Source organism: Aspergillus udagawae (assembly GCF_001078395.1).
Source record: "Aspergillus udagawae IFM 46973 DNA, scaffold_6, whole genome shotgun sequence".
NCBI lineage: Eukaryota > Fungi > Ascomycota > Eurotiomycetes > Eurotiales > Aspergillaceae > Aspergillus > Aspergillus udagawae.
The window spans coordinates 1,963,131-1,979,764 of record NW_025091269.1 but is presented as its reverse complement, the minus strand read 5'-3'; the positions used below and the strand labels follow the sequence as shown (position 1 = coordinate 1,979,764).

Genomic DNA, 16,634 nt, shown 5'->3' with positions numbered 1-16,634 from the left:
GGAGAATACGTACATCTCTTCCTGGCGAGTAACAAGCGCAGTAGCAAGCAAATATTCTAAAACCCAGCCCGATCCATGATATGTCCAGCGTACCAGCATCAAACAAACAACCACCCAATCCAGCGCTAAACCCGACTATTCACCCAGCTAAACGCCAACAGTTCAATCCATAACACAGTGGACCCGAACCCAACCCAAACTCCACCCGCGAGACGAAACAAAAAAAAAAAAACATGACACCAGCAAAAGCATATTAGTCCCTCCCTTCCATAACCTCAAAAATACCCCCCATCACAAACCGCGGCCGAACAAATCCCCTCTGAGAATCATACGGGTGGGTCTGAAGCTGACTCTGCAAGGACGACCTGCCCCGGACGGCGTCAAGCGCCTGCGGGAACGCGGAAGACGCAAAAATACTCCCGTCCATGGGCACGCGGTAATCGACCGGATCGACGGGCCTCGGCTCCATGAGATCCAGCCCCTGGCGCTCGATGGCGTCGCCGTCGCACCGGGTGCGTTCCGCGCTGAGCGCCAGGTCGACTTTTGAGAGGCGCCGGCGGAGGAAGAGCGCGGAGAGGCGGAGGGGGCTTGTACTGCGACTTCTGCTGGCGCTTGGGCTTATGCTTGTGCTTCCGCTGCTGCTGGGGCTGGCGCCGCGATTGGGGTGGAAGAGGCGGAAGCTGAATGGGGAGGAGGCCGATGGGGATGCGGAGGCGGCGGGGGATGTAGTTGAGGAGGTGGGGAGGCGGTTGTTGGGCGAAGTCGATGGGAATGAGGTGGTGAGGGAGAGATTGGGGTGCATTTTTGCGGTTTTCTCTGTTCGATGTCCCTTTGAATATGATGTCGGAGCGTAGGTAGATCTTGAAGTTATGTCGGATGATGACGATGATGAGGTGCGGTGCGGGTTGAGTGTCTCGCTGCTGACTTGTGTTGATGTTTCACAGCTGTTCAGGCGCTGCCTGACATGTGCAGTTGATGTATGTATGAGTTGGCAGATATCAGAAATCAAGAATGTCTTCTATTGCTGTAGCCGTCTGGCAATGGAAGAGAAGATAGAATCATCAATAGACGTGGACTATAAAAGATCAGTATATCATCAATACGAAGATCGAATGAAGTAAAGAGTGAAAAAAGAAAAATGAGAGAAATAAAATTGGAGCCGAAAGAACGAAAGATGAAACAAGCAAACTGACATGTCACCTGTAGCGACTTCGTACAGCGTACTTCAGAATGAAACTGTCTCATCCAGAAATTAAAGTATAGAGCACCATCATGAAAGCAGACTCACCGACACTTTTATAGATCGACCACGGTCTTCAACCGGACCAAATCAACTCGGTCGCAGGGAGATTAAGCGGTGGAGGTAGGGGAGAAAAGAAAGTTTGATCACGATGTACGGAGAAAACCTTGAGAAGAAAAGATGAATATGGAATCTTCAAGATGGAAATGATTGACTACCAAGATTAGTCGATAGCATATACTTACATATATACTGGATAGAAGTGGCTCTGCAAGGAAGCTTTCGACTAGCGACGCGCCAGGGGAGTTTATACTTAAATGGATTCAAGACGAATGCAGCAGTTGGGAAAGTACAATGATACATACTGTTGAGAACAAAAGCCATTCATATTCATTTGTCACTTTAAAGATCTTTCATCTGAATGGGTGAATGCTATTGTCTGGATGGAGGCTTTGTATGATGACATTACGCAAACGGCGGATCGACATTCGAATGCCTCTTCTCCCGACTCTCCCTATCCGGATTGATCTGCATACACGCAATAGAACAGGAAATTCCCCCTCAATACTTTATCAACAATAATATCCGTTTCCGACTCGTCGTCCGAGTCCGTCCATCGATGCCTCCCTTTATTGTCGATAAAGTTCAACTATGCGCTCTCATTCAAGCCTTACTTATTGTTGCCAGGGGCTTGTCCGGTGGATCATCATCATTCCCCTACTCACAGAGTCCAATCGTGTCTAGATCAGAATCCTCCGAAGACTTCGAGGTATTAAACTCCTTGACTGAGAATAATTATTGTAGTCGAATATAAAAAGCATCAATTCACCCACACGCCACGGCTATGCAAATAACCAATATCACAAACTGTCTATGTTTGAGACAAGACGAAAGACAGAAGAGCACAGGTTCTGGGGAATGCTCTCAAGAGATGGAGACCGGAGAATGAAAGCTCTCTAAAACCAACCGACCAAGCACAAAGAAGACATGTAGATACCACACATTCGCACATCTAAATCATCACAACCTCACTCACGTCTCAATTTCTTACGGTTGACTACCGTTCGATCGACGTTGGGTGAAGCTGCGCCGGATACTCTGGCCCCAGGCGGAATCATCCAACGACTGCATCACGTCCTGTACATTCATCGCGCTGTTCTCCCGCGAATGGTTGGATCCCGCGGGACTAATGGGCACGTCCGGCCCGCCGTCGTAGGAAGAGAGGGTATGCGACCGTTCACGGCTTCCTGGCGCCAGCGAGGGACTGATGCTCGACCACTCGGTCGGCGAGCTGACATTGGACATGCGTCCGGTCAAGTTGGTGTCCAGCCGGGGCAGTTGCCGTGACGATGTCGGGCTGGAGGGGCCTCGCGTCTGCGAGCTCGGCGACAGCATCGGCTGCGTGTCCTCGCCTCCACTCATAACGACATCTTGGGCCCCCGGACTGACTCCATCGTCTTCTGCCGCTGCTCCGGACCCCTCTTGATAACCATCGTCCACAAAGATCTCCGGGACGGTGAACTGCGGCACTTCGCTCATTCGCGATGATTTCTTCGCATTGACCTTGCGGCGGAATTCCCGCGACCAATAGAGCGTGTCAAAGAAGCCAATCACCGTGTTTCGGCGCACAGCCTCCTCTACTCGCTGCAGACGCGCCCGACGGCGAAGGAATTCCTCTAATCTCAAGCTCTTGCTGTCGCTGATGACATTGTAATGAGCCAAGATCATCAGCATTGAGTGGAAGGAGATGCCGCGCACTGGGTCCGCGGATACCAGCACCTCTTCGTAAAACCGATTCAGCCGTTGTCGTCGCTTCCGAACCGTCTCAACCGGAATCCGCCGCAAAATCCGGGACATTTTGTCGAGGTCCAGCCCTTCAACCACTCTTCTATGGGCAATGAGTGAGTCCCTTTTATCTACCCGACACTTCTCTAAGATCCGCCCAATCGTGAACTCGTCATCATAGATGCGCATGGCAAAGTTGCCCGAGAGTTCCTTATCGAGTTAGTTACTTTGCTAACACNGCGGAGAAAGAACTTACGCCAAGCAGACGGGGGAATTGCTCCTTGGTGATATACCCAGTCCCGTCAGGATCGAAGGTCGCCCAGGCCTGCTTGAAGCGGCGAATTTCTTCACGGCTGATTGCGTAGAGCCCACTGCTCCGTTGATACACATAGGAAAAGCTCTCGAAGATCAACGAGACAAATAGAGACACAAAGATATACATGCTGATGATGTTCCACGAAATGAAAAGCGGGCGAGCCCAGGCGGCGCTGCCGCAGTCGTCATTGAAGAAGTCGCTGTCATATGTGCAAAACGGCGGCACCATCGTCGCAAAATCTTCCATCAGTTGGTTCCATCCCTCTCCACAGCTCATTCGAAAGAGAAGAATGAGTGCCCTCGGAATGTCTCGGAAATTGATGTTGTTATTCTCATTTTCACCGAACTTTGTGAGGCCGAAAGCTTGGTTTAGGGCTATTGCATAGACAAGGAAAAGGACAAACCATGTAGCGAGTAAGTTCCCGATGGCCGTCAAACTGGCTGCGGCCGTCTTGAAAAGCTGATCCAACTGATTATTTCGCGGAATCAACAGGAGGGTGATAGACACAAGGAAAAGCTTGTTTAGCTCCACAATGACCTGATTTTTCAGCAGATAGTTGAGAATAGTCGTAACGAAGGTGCCAGGGACGGCGATTAGTGAGTAGAGATCCCAGGAACTCCTACTAAACCGGTGCCAGCCCAGTCCAAAGAGTCGAATGAGGACATTTGCAATATAGAAGAATGTGAAAGCAAAGAACAATGCCTCTGCGAATCTGTAAGTCAGCAAATTGAAACTTTAGGTAGGAGGGCCAGACTTACGCCTTGTCAACTCCCACAAATGAGGTTCCGGATAAAATTCCAGCACAAGCAAGAGAAGATGGAGGACAAGAATGATAGTCACGCATGTTGCCCATCGACCATGTTTCTTGACGGCAATCCGATAGCACCATAACTTCCATTTACTGCTCTTGCGGTCGAGCGAGCGTTTCGACGGAGAGATTTGTCTCAAAAGCTTCCTCAACTCAAGCCAAGATCGCTGTTCAGCAGTTAAAAAGGCGACACCCGTCTGCTCAGTGTAGTTTCGCATGAACACAGACACGAACAGTGTCAGGACGAAGACGGCACCGAGTAAATTGAAAACAATAAAGAAGAGGCCGTTGGATGGTGCTGCAAATGACTGTGGCTGCATGTCCTTCCCTATAACACTCATAGCGCTGTTTTGTACATCAATCCAGCCCTCCTGAGAGACAATCTGGAAAAGGATGAATAGAGCATCCCCAAAATTGTCAAAATCGTAGTAAGGATTCGATGCGACACGCGGCGCTAAGACGTTCCAATTGTAGGGCGAGCTTAGGTATTCATTAATGCACTGGTCTAGATTGCCAACTATACTTCCGTCATTGCATTGGACCATTTGGCCGTTGTAAAGGGTGACGCCGTAGATGGCAAATGGTATCAGAAAGCTGACCGAGACCAGGGCAGCCTAGAAAATGATTAGTGTCTGTCTTGCTCCGAACCACGAATAGGAGGCAAAGACTTACGGCGATGACTTTCCATCCACCCACGATGATAACTGAATGGAAGGTGTCCTTGGCGCTGTCACTGACGTTCAATAAACGCAGGGCCCTCAAGGCTTTGAAAGCCCCAATAGCTCGAGAGACGCCCCAATCCCTGAACAGTGAGCTGCCCACATTTATCCAAAGAGTGATCAAGACAATTCCATCGATGAATCCCCATGATCCACGAAAGTATGCATTTGGTGTCCAGAAAAAACCGTCCGCAATGACCTTAATAAGTGCTTCTATTGTGAACAGGATTGCGAAGCCCGTATCGGTGTAAACATACCACGGGATAGCCTTGCCATGCCACTGCACTTGATAATTGCGCTGATAGATCGGAGTGGTGATGCACGCGATCAGGACCATGGCAACAATCGCCGCGTAGACAAAAGCTGAAAATGTATACCAGACCGGCTTATAGGGATCCACTCCTTCGACTCGCTGATGCCCGCGTCCCGGCCCAACGATGCGTTGACAAAGTCTCCGAACGGGATTGTCAGGCGCGAAGATAAACAGCGACTTGTTGTAATTCGGGTGTCTCATCAAATACTCTCGCTGTGCTCGTTTCCGCTGCTCAGCGGCAGAAACCACCTCCTTGGCCATTTCCTTCGGATCTAGGTCTTCGTATGCTCTAGAAAATTTCAGTTTTGAATAGAAGGGATTCGGCTCCCTGCGCAAAACAGAGGTGGTAATGGCCGTCCACCACCGCGAGAACACGCCGGGGCGGACGGTCTCTGCCGTCGCGGCCGCTGCTGTCTCTAAAGGCACATTGTCCCCTCGTCGGCTTTCTGTAGGCGCTTCTTGCTCATCAAGGAATTCTCGTACAACGGCATCTTTGAGTAGCATCTCTAGGGCCGCTGGTCCATGATCAAGAGGATCCCTGTAGCGGTTGGAGTCCCTGCCCAGCATGAGGATCTTCGACAGGGATAAGTTCCCCTGAGAATTACCGCTGACCTGTTTCTGCTCCAAGAAAGCCCTGACTTGCTGTAACCGTTTCTCGTCTTCAGAAACATCGAAACTCTCCTGGATGACGGCAATGAACATGTTGAGAACGATGAAGTTCGCCACAATGAACCATAAGATAATAAAGACGGCGGAGATCCAGGCAGTGTTGAACGGGTACGTAAATGTGGTTGCGGCGTATAACATGGTAGTCCAATTTTCGCTGGACAAAATCTGATACATGCCGAGGAAAGAATTATATATATCAGCGAAGTTGATATCGACCTCGCCACCATCATTGTCCTCTGCGGGTATCTGGCCGCGGAAAAGCTGGGTTGCGAAGATGGACGCAAGGAACGTAATCAGAAACACGAACATGATCAAGTTCAACAGACCAGTCGCGTTACGAAAGACAACCATGATGAGGCTCCTGGTAACCGAGAACGCTAGTACCACTCGGTATACTCGGAGAATCTGAAAGAGGGTGAGAACATCATACGGACGTCCCGAGTGCTTGATCGCGGGTATCTGGATGACGCAGGTAATGAGCGCGAGTCCTAGATCAACCCAGTTCCGGCGACTTCGGTGGAATCTGCGCCAATCGGATGCAAAACGTATGATGATTTCAAAAAGAAGAATGATCGTAACAAAGACTTCGACAACATTGATAAGATTGGCTCGATCCTCCTCCATCGTCGAGCTTCTCATGGCCTGCACTACGAGATCGAGAACGATGATGCCAATCCAGAGCCACTCCGTCTTGTCATAGAGGCGTTTGAAACTACTAGTTTTGCGGGTAGATGTGTTTTCCGTATCAATTGAGTCGAGTTTTTGAACAGCGAAGGCGCTTCGCTTGCTCTCTTCTCGGATGACTTGGAATGAGTGCGTGATCACTGCAACTAGCAGATTGACCAACCACAGACTTAGAATGACGATACCGAAGGCGAAGAAAAGAGCAGCTGCGAGATAATCGCTGTCGGTGGTGTAGTATAGAAGATCTGAAAAGGTATTTGAGCTCATGATCACAAAGACAAGCTCCAGTGAATGCAGGATGTTGTCGAAATTGACTGTCCCCCCATACGGATTGGTGTTTTCAACACAAATGGAGCCTTGGGGGCAGAGATACCCTTTCGGTTCCGAATCGCTCGGAGTGAGATCGTTTTTCAGCCAAGGCTCTTTGGCGCCAGTAGTCGCATTGAGGTATCCACCGCAGAATTGTAGCGTGCCGTACGGATCGTTGAGATCAAAGTCAGCCTCATTGTCACGGCCGAGCCAGCGACAAGTGCGTCGCAAGCTCGACTTGAAGCTCTGAATCCCGACAATAGCAAATAGTAGCCAGAAGAAGCCTATAAGGAATGCAACATGAACAAGCAAGGGAGCTGCTTTCTTGAGACTTCGGAGAATGACCTGTTCTGAATCAGCTACCGGAATTCAATTAACGAAGTTCTCCAACTTACTGATGTGCCGTTGGTGAGCGCAAGAAGACGCAAGATGCGAAGACAGCTAAGCATGCGAAACACGTATAACTGCTGACGAGTTTCGACACCGGTAAGAGAGAGTAAGAAGGAAACCCAGAATGCTACGACGGCGACGAAATCCAGACGATTGAACGAATGTCGGAGAAAAGCACGGTGTGCGAGCCGCACGCGGCGTGGCTGTAAAGGGTCATCGATGACTTCTGGCTGCAACTGATCGAAACCGCCAGTGAAAGTGCGTATAATTGAGGCCTGCTGTGGCTCTGGAGTACTAGAGGCTTGTTTGGAGGCAAATTGCCGTTGCGGTGCAAGTAGATTCTTCCCTTTCTCCGCGATTGCCTTCCTCAACCCCATCGATCGATCTAGGGTGCTGTATTCCGCCGGATTGATGATAAAGCCCGACACCAGGATCTTGGCTATTAGCTCCAATGTGTAAATAACAAAGATGACAAAATAAGCGTAGTCCAATGGATTAGAGCCCCAGCGCACAGATCGGGGATGGTCCCAGACCGACTTTGCGGATTCGAGAGCCAGCAATATCGTCTGGATGATGATCACAACCAGAATAAAAGGCTCCATGAAAGGATGAACTAGTATGTCGCATAGCCACACACGTATAGGGTTGTTCGGACCCAGGATTCCGAGTGCTTTGCCTCTCAGAGGATTGTTGTACATCCTCCACGCTTTGCTCGCGGATGTTCTAGTCCGGGGTATTTGATCATCAGGCATTCCGATAGACGGCGCATCGTGTGCATATCCACTCAATGAGGGAAGCGAAGGAGGTTCTTCGAGTCGGGCACTCTTGTGCTGTTCCTCCCTCATAATTGCTTGTTCAACCACCTCCGGCTCATTACTCAGGTTAACAACACGCTGGGACATCGACTTCATCATCGAACTCGCACGCTGCAACGCAGATCCAGTGGCCGAAGGAGATAAGGAACGGGCCCGACTATCTCCAGCGCTGCTGCTCCCGCGACGTCTCCGACCCAAACCGCTCTCAAGATGTGGCAGATCATCACCCAAACGCGACTCTGAACGCGAATCGGGAGGGAAACGGTCGCTGTGCGTGCTGCTGCGGTCATCTTGTCCACCGGAAAAGTTGTGAGAGGCTCCGCTGATGGGCTGAAGAAAGCGATGGTCGGTCAACGGGGCCGTATCATTATCCTCGTAGGTATCGGCTGGGGAAAGGTAGTGTTCAGCTTCCTGCGGCCCAAAGTCATCGAGAGGGACATTCGTCAAGTCGGAGCTAGATTCGCGGCGTCGCGCTGAAGGTGTGGTGGTACTATGTGTCGGGTCGAAGCTGAGGCCCACCGCCGACATTGCCTGCGCAAATGTGCCCGGATCCTCCACATGGAACGCATTTTCATTATCATGGGCAGCATGTTGTGGACGTGCACGCCGTGCGACTGGCGGGGGTTCAACAGGGGACTCCTCCGACACCCTCTCATAGTTACTCAAAGAGCCTCCTCTTCTCAAAGATCGTCTCGACAGAAATCTGCTTCCCACGCGACTTGCCCTAGCCTGACTGCGCTCCAACGGCCCGGAAAGGTCTTGTAAAGGAATCGATTGATCTGTGAGAGCATTGTCTTCGTCAATGCCGCGATTGTGGCTATTCGAAGCCATCGTAGGCAGGTACAATGCGCTAGCCGAATGTAGACATTGCAGACGCAGCTGTGGAAACCGTACCTGTGTCAATATTGTCTTGCGGTTAGGGACAATTCAACGATAGAGATAAAGAAAACGTGTTGCATTCTGCTAGGTTATTTTCTTCCGTTCAGGGACTTACTACTGTTGTTGCCTTGCCAAGTATGCGGGTATGTTCTTCTCTATCAACACCAGTTCTTCCGTACCTATCAGGCAAAACTAGCGGGAATCTACGGGCTTTTGTCAAGAGGGAAAATAAGGCCAGTGCGACAGAAAAGGCAGGCTACTGTACAAATCGCTCTGGGCATCGCGATATTATTGAACAAGTGTGAGCAGCGGAGCTTTGCTTGGATTACGCCAACGCGGCCAAAACTGGGGCGGTTGGCCCGTAAGCTGGCTTCTGTGTGGTTCGTTGGACTTGGTCTCACCTGCGATGGAACCTGAGACTCTAGAACCCACGCTTGTGGCTCATCCAAATTTAGCTATTTTTAATTTCTTACTCTGGAAATTGTATCATTTAATGCTCTCTACTCCGCCTGCTTCTTCGTTAACTCCAGGGTTCACAGCAGCGACAGATTTTTGTTTGACTCGTATATGGGGTTTTGGCGATATAGCTAGTTCCTAGGACTAACGAGCTATGAAGGCTCCAGCCCAATGACTCCTGTGATCCTGTAACCAATTGGAGAAAATATCGCTCTAAAACTACGGAGTATATGGAATACTCTGTCAATGATTGGGTTTTGCTAGTCGACGCCTTGCCTGGGGGTGTTTTAGCTCGTCACAATCTTTGAGCATAGTTCAGCACCTGGTCTTGCCCATAAACTGCTAGCAGTAGAGCTGAGAGTCCAAGTTGCTTCTGCATGTTGCATCGTGTCCAAAAGGATTGATGAACCAGCAGCACCCAAGACTTTTGGTTCTCTAGTTTAAATCTTCTGTTGCGAGTGCGACGTTTTTAGTGGACGGATAGATCATGACTCGAGGAGGTAGTTACAGGATGCTTTTTGGTACAAGACGTGCGGCTCAATCAATCAGTCTCCATCTGATTCTCCTGATCCGATTCCTTAACATGGTCCAGAACGCCTCTGAGAAAAGCTTCAACAGCATCCCCGCCACCAAGAGGAACACCTCCTCTATGCATGAAACCACCATTTTCAACAGGGATCTTGAGGGCCTCGCTTATGCTTGGTAGGCCGCCATCTCTGATAGCAACAGTCAAGCTAGCAAGACTCTGCGAGAATTGTGGGGAATGGAGGACTTTCCGTAATATGCTCTTCTTTTGCGACAGGTCGAGCGAGAGCATTGCTGCTTCTACGATCTCCGGATCGGTCTCAGCAAGCGACACATCGTCGGATTCCTGCGCTAAAAGAAGGAGGGTCGGTGGCAGATAGCTTAAGAGATTGTCTACGGTTCGATCGTCCGCAGACTCTAAAAAAGGGATCGTAGATGATGGCGAAAGGAGGTCTTGTAGCGTCGTAAAAGGTCTGTCGGGGTCTTGGGACTGGTTTTGGTTCCCCTGCAAGGACCTAAGGAAGCTCTGTACAACAGACGAAGGATTTGAGTCGGCGGCCGCCCTGAGAAAACGAGATCAGCTCAGTAAATTTCAGTACAGCGATGGTTAAAAACCAGGAAGTATATTTCGGTTGCGGGAGCCAATGGGGACCGCAGAACAGAAGCAGGAAGATGTACCTACGCTCTTCCACCGTCAGCACCACCCTCCCTCGCTTCCTCTCCTTCTTCTCTGATGTCTCCACCCGTAGCGTCCACGCCGGCACCTCCACTGCCCGCGTGGTTATGGCTTGGATTATGGTCCGCGCCCTCGACATCCTCCATCGTCTCATCGTCGTCGCCGCCGCCAGACGGACCACCTCTGGGAAGGTTGGCAATTTCATGCGCGACGTCGACTTCTTCACCCTGAAGTAATTCGTTGACAATTTCGCCAAGTTTGAGATCTCTGGGGCTGAACCAGCTAGGATCGCCTCCCTCATGTTGAGATCTTGACTGGAGCCAGAATAGATAGCGCTGCGAGCTGGAGGAGAACTTCAATACAAAGATTCGGCCGTTTGTGGGTGCGTCTTTGCCAGCTGGTTGATACGGGGTGAAGGTCCCGTCTGATGGGACCATTACGAGATCCAATTCGGGTTGGTCAGGAGGAGCGGTTCTTGGACGCCAGCAAAAGTGCACCAATTCATCCTCGGAGTAGAGGTAGATGTAACCTGGAGTAGGCTTCGGCTTGACCACGGGGTTTGAACTTGAGACCTGCTCAGATGGAAAGTAGTGTTAGTAACGGTCATAAAGTAGTTACCAGACCGAATCGTGGCCATTTGATAGGCAGAGGTTATGGTCAAGGTGTCGGAGTTGTAGTGTCAATCACTCACATCAAGGTCACAAATACCAGCTTTGAACGTAATGAGCGGGGCTATAGACATGGTGAAGTTCTATGAGAATGAAGAGTAAAGGTAGAATAATGGTAGAGCTGGAATTTGTCGGCCGTAATGTGATGTTGTTCGAGACGGGACGGTGTTGTTGTGATGGTTGGTAAGCTCTGAAGGGGTTCCAGAAGGATACGTCAGTTCAAGAATGATGGGACTGAGAGAAGCTTCCATTGCGTTAAAGGTTTCTATGGTTGACCGGGCTTGACACCTCAGGCAGGCAAGAGTGACCTTATCAGGGACTCCAAATCGGCACTAGCGCGATTCGGTTAATTGATAGGGCTCGCGTTCCCACAAACCTCAGGATTTCCGCCCGGGGCCGCAAGTAGTCAGTCACACTTCAATCCAACAACCACCCGCCGTCGACAACCACCCACCCCCTCCTATATTCTTTTCAGACCACCTTCGTCCCCGGTAGCCAATATGTCGGACTCTACTGTTGGCCAGACGAAGCAGTTTGGAAAGGGCCAGAGGACCGTTCCGGCTCAGAAGGCCCAGAAATGGTACCCCGTTGATGACGAGTCGCAGCCCAGGAAAGTCAGTACGCCCTACACAGAGAGAAAGGCTTGATTGGAGATGCGGTTTAATTTATGAATGAATGCGACGATTGCGCCGGTCAATGATGCCACTTTTTGTGGGTGGATCAAGGCCAGTGTCAATGTGAACATGAATTGATAAGGGAAATCGCATCTCCGGGGATATATCTGCATATCCATAACTTACAAGTGTGTCCGGATTAATGGGAACAAGAGTTTTCTGACATGGTTGTGCATTTGAACAGGTTCGCAAGGCTATTCGTCCTACCAAGCTCCGGGAAACCCTTCAGCCCGGTACTATTCTGATCCTCCTCGCCGGTCGCTTCCGTGGCAAGCGTGTCATCCTCCTCAAGCACCTTGACCAGGGTGTCCTCCTCGTTACCGGTCCCTTCAAGATCAACGGTGTTCCTCTCAGACGGGTGAACGCTCGCTACGTGATCGCCACTAGCAAGCGTGTGGACATCAGCAGCGTCGACCAGAGCGTCCTCGAGAAGGTCAGCGCTTCGGACTACTTCACCAAGGAGAAGAAGGCCGAGAAGAAGACCGAGGAGGCTTTCTTCAAGCAGGGAGAGAAGCCCGAGGTATGTGAATTCTGTCCATCAACTAGATCCTGTGCACGATGGAGGAGGAGATTACTCCTTTGTGAATCGACGACACGTACTAATATGCGACTGTTTACAACAGAAGAAGAAGGTTGCCAGCGCTCGTGCCAGCGACCAGAAGGCCGTCGACCAGTCCATCCTGGCCTCCGTCAAGAAGGAGGCCTTCCTCGGCAGCTACCTCGCCAGCTCCTTCAGCCTCCGGAACGGCGACAAGCCCCACGAGATGAAGTGGTAAACGTGCGTGGCGGCCGCGGGTTCGGTAGTGATTGTGGGGGAAATCTTGCGCGAGGGCGGCTTGGATTGCAAATGGGCGTCCCCACTCCCCGGGGATCGCATATCTCTTTTGCAGCGCGGGAGGAACAAGTTCATGAAATAATGTAACTCGATACGGGCTCCGTCTTTGCTTAGGATTGCGGTCAATTCGGAAAAACCGGTTGTCATTTCCTTGTTTCAACGAAAAGTCTCCTCCAGCGTGGCCCAATTTGCAGAACCTCTTTAAAGAAAAGCCGAAATGTCAAAGAAAAAAAGAATACCTTTTCCAGCTGTTACACGTGCCCCTGAAAAGACTAGGCTGGGCGTTATCGTTTTATGTTAAGTATGATACATCTCTTATTTCCGGGTTCAGGTCGAGATCCAAAATTAGGGACTTAGGTTCTGATCCAACTTCCAACTTCAGCTTCGTGCACATCGCCATCTCTTTTATTCAAAGCCCAAGCGACATCACTCACAGCGGGTATCAGCCCTAAGGACATGCGATTGCGACCTTACAACGAGGATACCCACTTTGAAGTGTCTCGAGAACGCCAGCGCAACAGTCTGTACGGAGTAGTAGCCCATGCCACCGCATCATCAAGCATCCAAATCCAAAATATAAAAGTGACTTCGCACCCATACCATATAATCATAAATCCATACAGAAAACTATGACCTCATGAACGCACAAACCCCAATATTACTCATCCCTCTGCCTTCTCCGCAACCGACGACGACTCCCATCCCTAAACCTCCTCGTAGACTCCTCCACAGCCCTCCGAATCTTCTCATCGATATCCCCCTCCTGGCTCAGGCTAGCGCTAAGCTGACTCTGCGCATCATCTATAACACTACCCGCTCCATCCTCACCATCGCCAACAGTCGTCCCACACATCCAGTCCAGAATACCCCAAGGCCCGAAATTCCCTTCAGCCCCACTTAGCAAATGCACATCCGTGCGACGCGCAATGCCGCCCAGGAAGAAACTTGTCGGCATCACAGAGTAGCCGGAGAAGGCGAACGTCTCTTCAATGGATATTATTGACAAGTATAGAAGGTAGGTGAGCATGTGGAGGCGGAAGAGCATGGCAGGTGCGTATGTTGGGATGAAGTTGGCGAGGAGGTATGCGATGGGGTGATCATAGTGCGCAGTGAGGGGGAACGGTGCGCGCAGTGAGTGATACCATGATTCATGGTACTTTGCGACACTATATTGCTTGGAGTGGAGGACGTAGCGATGGACAGCATATGCTAGGATCTACAGCGTCGCAGAAAGGGTCAACTCAGGCCACAGAGCTTATCCATCCAAAAGGACGGGAGACCACTCACCTCTCTCCCGAACAAACCTCGAAACAAGTCCTTGACAATCTCCCATGGCATCGGCAGTCTCATGGACACTTTGAGAGCGCTGCGCATTCCGAGCACCTTGGTGCGAACGACCTCAATGGCGGCTTGCGCGGCGATGCTCAAAGCAAGGTTGGTTAGCGCCCATCCCGCGACTTTGAGGTCTTTTGCTCGGATTTTGCTTCGCTTGCTTCCCGCAGGAAGGCCAGTCTCTCCATGCGCCTTGATCACCACTGCTGCGGAGGGTGTCAAGACGTCAAACAGGAAGAAGAGAACAGAGGGAAGGACGTAAAAGAGGAGTCGCACGGCCACGGTACCGAACAATTCGACCCTGAGAGGAGGATGCGACAGCACAAGGGTCGACCATGTCATAAAGAAGAATAACAAGTTGAGGCTTGTGCTGTACGAGGAAATCGTAGGAATGAGAAATAGCGAAAGGACTGGCAGGGAGAAGAGCGCATCCATTCTGTGTGCGATCTGCGCATTAGCCTTCGGTATAAGTGTTAGATGTGCTTGTTTGTTTCAACAATTGCATATTTTAAGGGTTGTAACTGAAGTAGTTTTGTAGAATATGCAATCTCCTGCCTGCAACTTGCAGATGTGTCTGACATAGCGATATTTGTGGCTGGGGTCCGCAAGTAGATACTAAGTAGGGCAGAAGTTTGACTGGTTGCGGAGATCCTGATAGTTAAGCTTTACGTCACTGTCAGCAAAGCAATCATCAACAGGAATGCAGGAAAGTAGAACAATGCAATTGTTGCGCTTGCTAAATTGACGACGTCTTAGTGATTGGAAAATGGGACCTTTAAAATGAAGGTAGCGATCCGATCGTTCGAAGACCTTGTTCAGGTAAGGACAAGGAATGAAAAGGACGCTGTTATCTACATCAAGACTGTTGTATATACATTGCTTCCCGTGATTGTCAGAATACTTCATTCTGAGCAGCTATCTTAGGACACGTCCCCATAATTCTTGATTCCATCCAATCATTCCGCCAATCATTCCACCAAGCTTTCTATTGATTTACGATGTAACTAATGAGAATACTGATGTGCTTGGCTCCTGTATGCGCATTTGTTTAAAGAGTTGCAAAAGTTCCAAGATGGCACAAGAGTATAATTGAACAATCAAACTAGGCGATGAGCAATTAGCAAGTAGAAGAGAATAATACTACTAATTTCATTTCCTCAGTTTTCTGAGGTTTAAGCACAGGATCATCACAAATAACAATAAGAGACAGAGCAAAACGCTCGAGGGTATCTAAGAATACACCGCACACTAGGAATATGACGATACCAAACTCTTACTTCGACTGAGATGATGGAACGCCGTTCTTCAAGCCCCAATTGAAAGCCTTCTTTCGGAGATCAGGTATAACCTGCAGGAATACCAGGTTACTGAGCCAGCTGGTCAGAGTATCGCCAATGATCGAATTCCTAGGGCTGGCACCAAGAGCACTCGCTTTCATTATGTGGCCGACAAACATCGTAGTAATCAAGTAGTCGCCTTTCTCCAAGCCTTGTATCGATGCCCTGGCGACTTCAATCGGACGCTGTGGCTTGTCGGCAGCTTCCAGTTCCTTTGTAAGTTGAGGCTTGAGTTCTTGCTCGTTGTCAAAACCGGGGCTGAGAATACCCATGGGAAAGATAGTGTGAATCTTAACATCGGCCGGTGGAGCTGCATTTCTGGCTCTCGCTGCCCGAGCACCGTTGTACACCTCAATCTCTTGACTCAGAGTATCGGCCAGAGATCGAATCGCGGCCTTGGCCGGAGAATAGGGAGCGTACCCCGCAATGGAGACAAAAGCAAGAGTGGAACAGGTGAAGATAAGGTGTCTCTGAGGCAACGGTACCTGCTGGCTGGGGGCAACTGGCTTGAGCCAGCTCTTGAGAGTCGCATGTGCTGTATTCGCAGCGGTCCAATATACAGTGTCCATCTGGTTTCGCAGTGTGTTGACCGGGGTTTCAACAAAGAAACCAGGCTCACAGTAACCAGCGCAACACCAAACGACATCTGGAGCGAGACCATGATTCCACTCAGTGACCTCGGCAATAACACGCTCGCATTCTGCGGCATCTGTCAAGTCGGCACTGATATAGTGGAATCTTTGTTTCTTGATGTCTTTGGCAGTTCCCTACACTAATGTGAGCGCCCTAGATTGAAGGCAGAGACTGGGAGTCTGTCTACCTTAATGGCCTCCAGAGCTTCTCTGAGCTTATGGACGGTGCGGGCCACGATAACGATGTTGGCACCTTTCTCAGCGAGCTGGCACGCCACAGCCTTGCCCATTCCATCGGAACCACCAGTGACAACAATAGTCTGCAGAGAGATGTTCAGCATGCCGCACGATCTAAAATGAGAGTTCCCAACGTACCCGACCCTCAACGGGGAAATGGTTTGTTCGAAAGCCGAACATTTTCGATACGCTATATACGATAAGACCACAGAGAATGAGTGAAATTCCCAATGTAGCGGGTGAAGAGTTAGAGGGTATAAACGAATGAATTTGAGACATGAGAATAGGAATAAGTGAGAAAATTGCAGGAAGAGGAAGAAGAAAGTGGCTATAAA

The 16,634-nt window shown here is 50.1% G+C and overlaps 6 protein-coding genes across 6 annotated transcripts; 1 reads left to right on the top strand and 5 right to left on the bottom strand.

Moving 5' to 3' along the window:
• Positions 1–253: 253 nt before the first annotated feature.
• Positions 254–802, bottom strand: Aud_008453 (uncharacterized protein; the record flags this gene model as incomplete). Its single annotated transcript, XM_043293329.1, has 1 exon — positions 254–802. One exon carries the CDS (start codon positions 800–802, stop codon positions 254–256), a length of 549 nt encoding a protein of 182 aa, XP_043149264.1.
• Positions 803–2,287: 1,485 nt separating this feature from the next.
• cch1 (calcium channel protein CCH1) lies at positions 2,288–8,879 on the bottom strand (the record flags this gene model as incomplete). Its single annotated transcript, XM_043293328.1, has 5 exons — positions 2,288–3,235; positions 3,282–4,045; positions 4,100–4,763; positions 4,822–7,188; positions 7,239–8,879. The coding sequence occupies 5 exons, from the start codon at positions 8,877–8,879 to the stop codon at positions 2,288–2,290; spliced, it is 6,384 nt and encodes a 2,127-aa protein (XP_043149263.1).
• A 1,045-nt stretch (positions 8,880–9,924) lies between these two features.
• On the bottom strand, positions 9,925–11,326 carry Aud_008451 (uncharacterized protein; the record flags this gene model as incomplete). Its single annotated transcript, XM_043293327.1, has 3 exons — positions 9,925–10,471; positions 10,591–11,156; positions 11,276–11,326. 3 exons carry the CDS (start codon positions 11,324–11,326, stop codon positions 9,925–9,927), a joined length of 1,164 nt encoding a protein of 387 aa, XP_043149262.1.
• A 426-nt stretch (positions 11,327–11,752) lies between these two features.
• Aud_008450 (60S ribosomal protein eL6) lies at positions 11,753–12,702 on the top strand (the record flags this gene model as incomplete). Its single annotated transcript, XM_043293326.1, has 3 exons — positions 11,753–11,866; positions 12,111–12,446; positions 12,550–12,702. The coding sequence occupies 3 exons, from the start codon at positions 11,753–11,755 to the stop codon at positions 12,700–12,702; spliced, it is 603 nt and encodes a 200-aa protein (XP_043149261.1).
• Positions 12,703–13,419: 717 nt separating this feature from the next.
• Aud_008449 (sterol desaturase family protein) lies at positions 13,420–14,528 on the bottom strand (the record flags this gene model as incomplete). Its single annotated transcript, XM_043293325.1, has 2 exons — positions 13,420–13,977; positions 14,049–14,528. 2 exons carry the CDS (start codon positions 14,526–14,528, stop codon positions 13,420–13,422), a joined length of 1,038 nt encoding a protein of 345 aa, XP_043149260.1.
• Positions 14,529–15,366: 838 nt separating this feature from the next.
• Positions 15,367–16,479, bottom strand: ksrA (3-dehydrosphinganine reductase; the record flags this gene model as incomplete). Its single annotated transcript, XM_043293324.1, has 3 exons — positions 15,367–16,197; positions 16,251–16,382; positions 16,438–16,479. 3 exons carry the CDS (start codon positions 16,477–16,479, stop codon positions 15,367–15,369), a joined length of 1,005 nt encoding a protein of 334 aa, XP_043149259.1.
• Between the last annotated feature and the right edge of the window lie 155 nt (positions 16,480–16,634).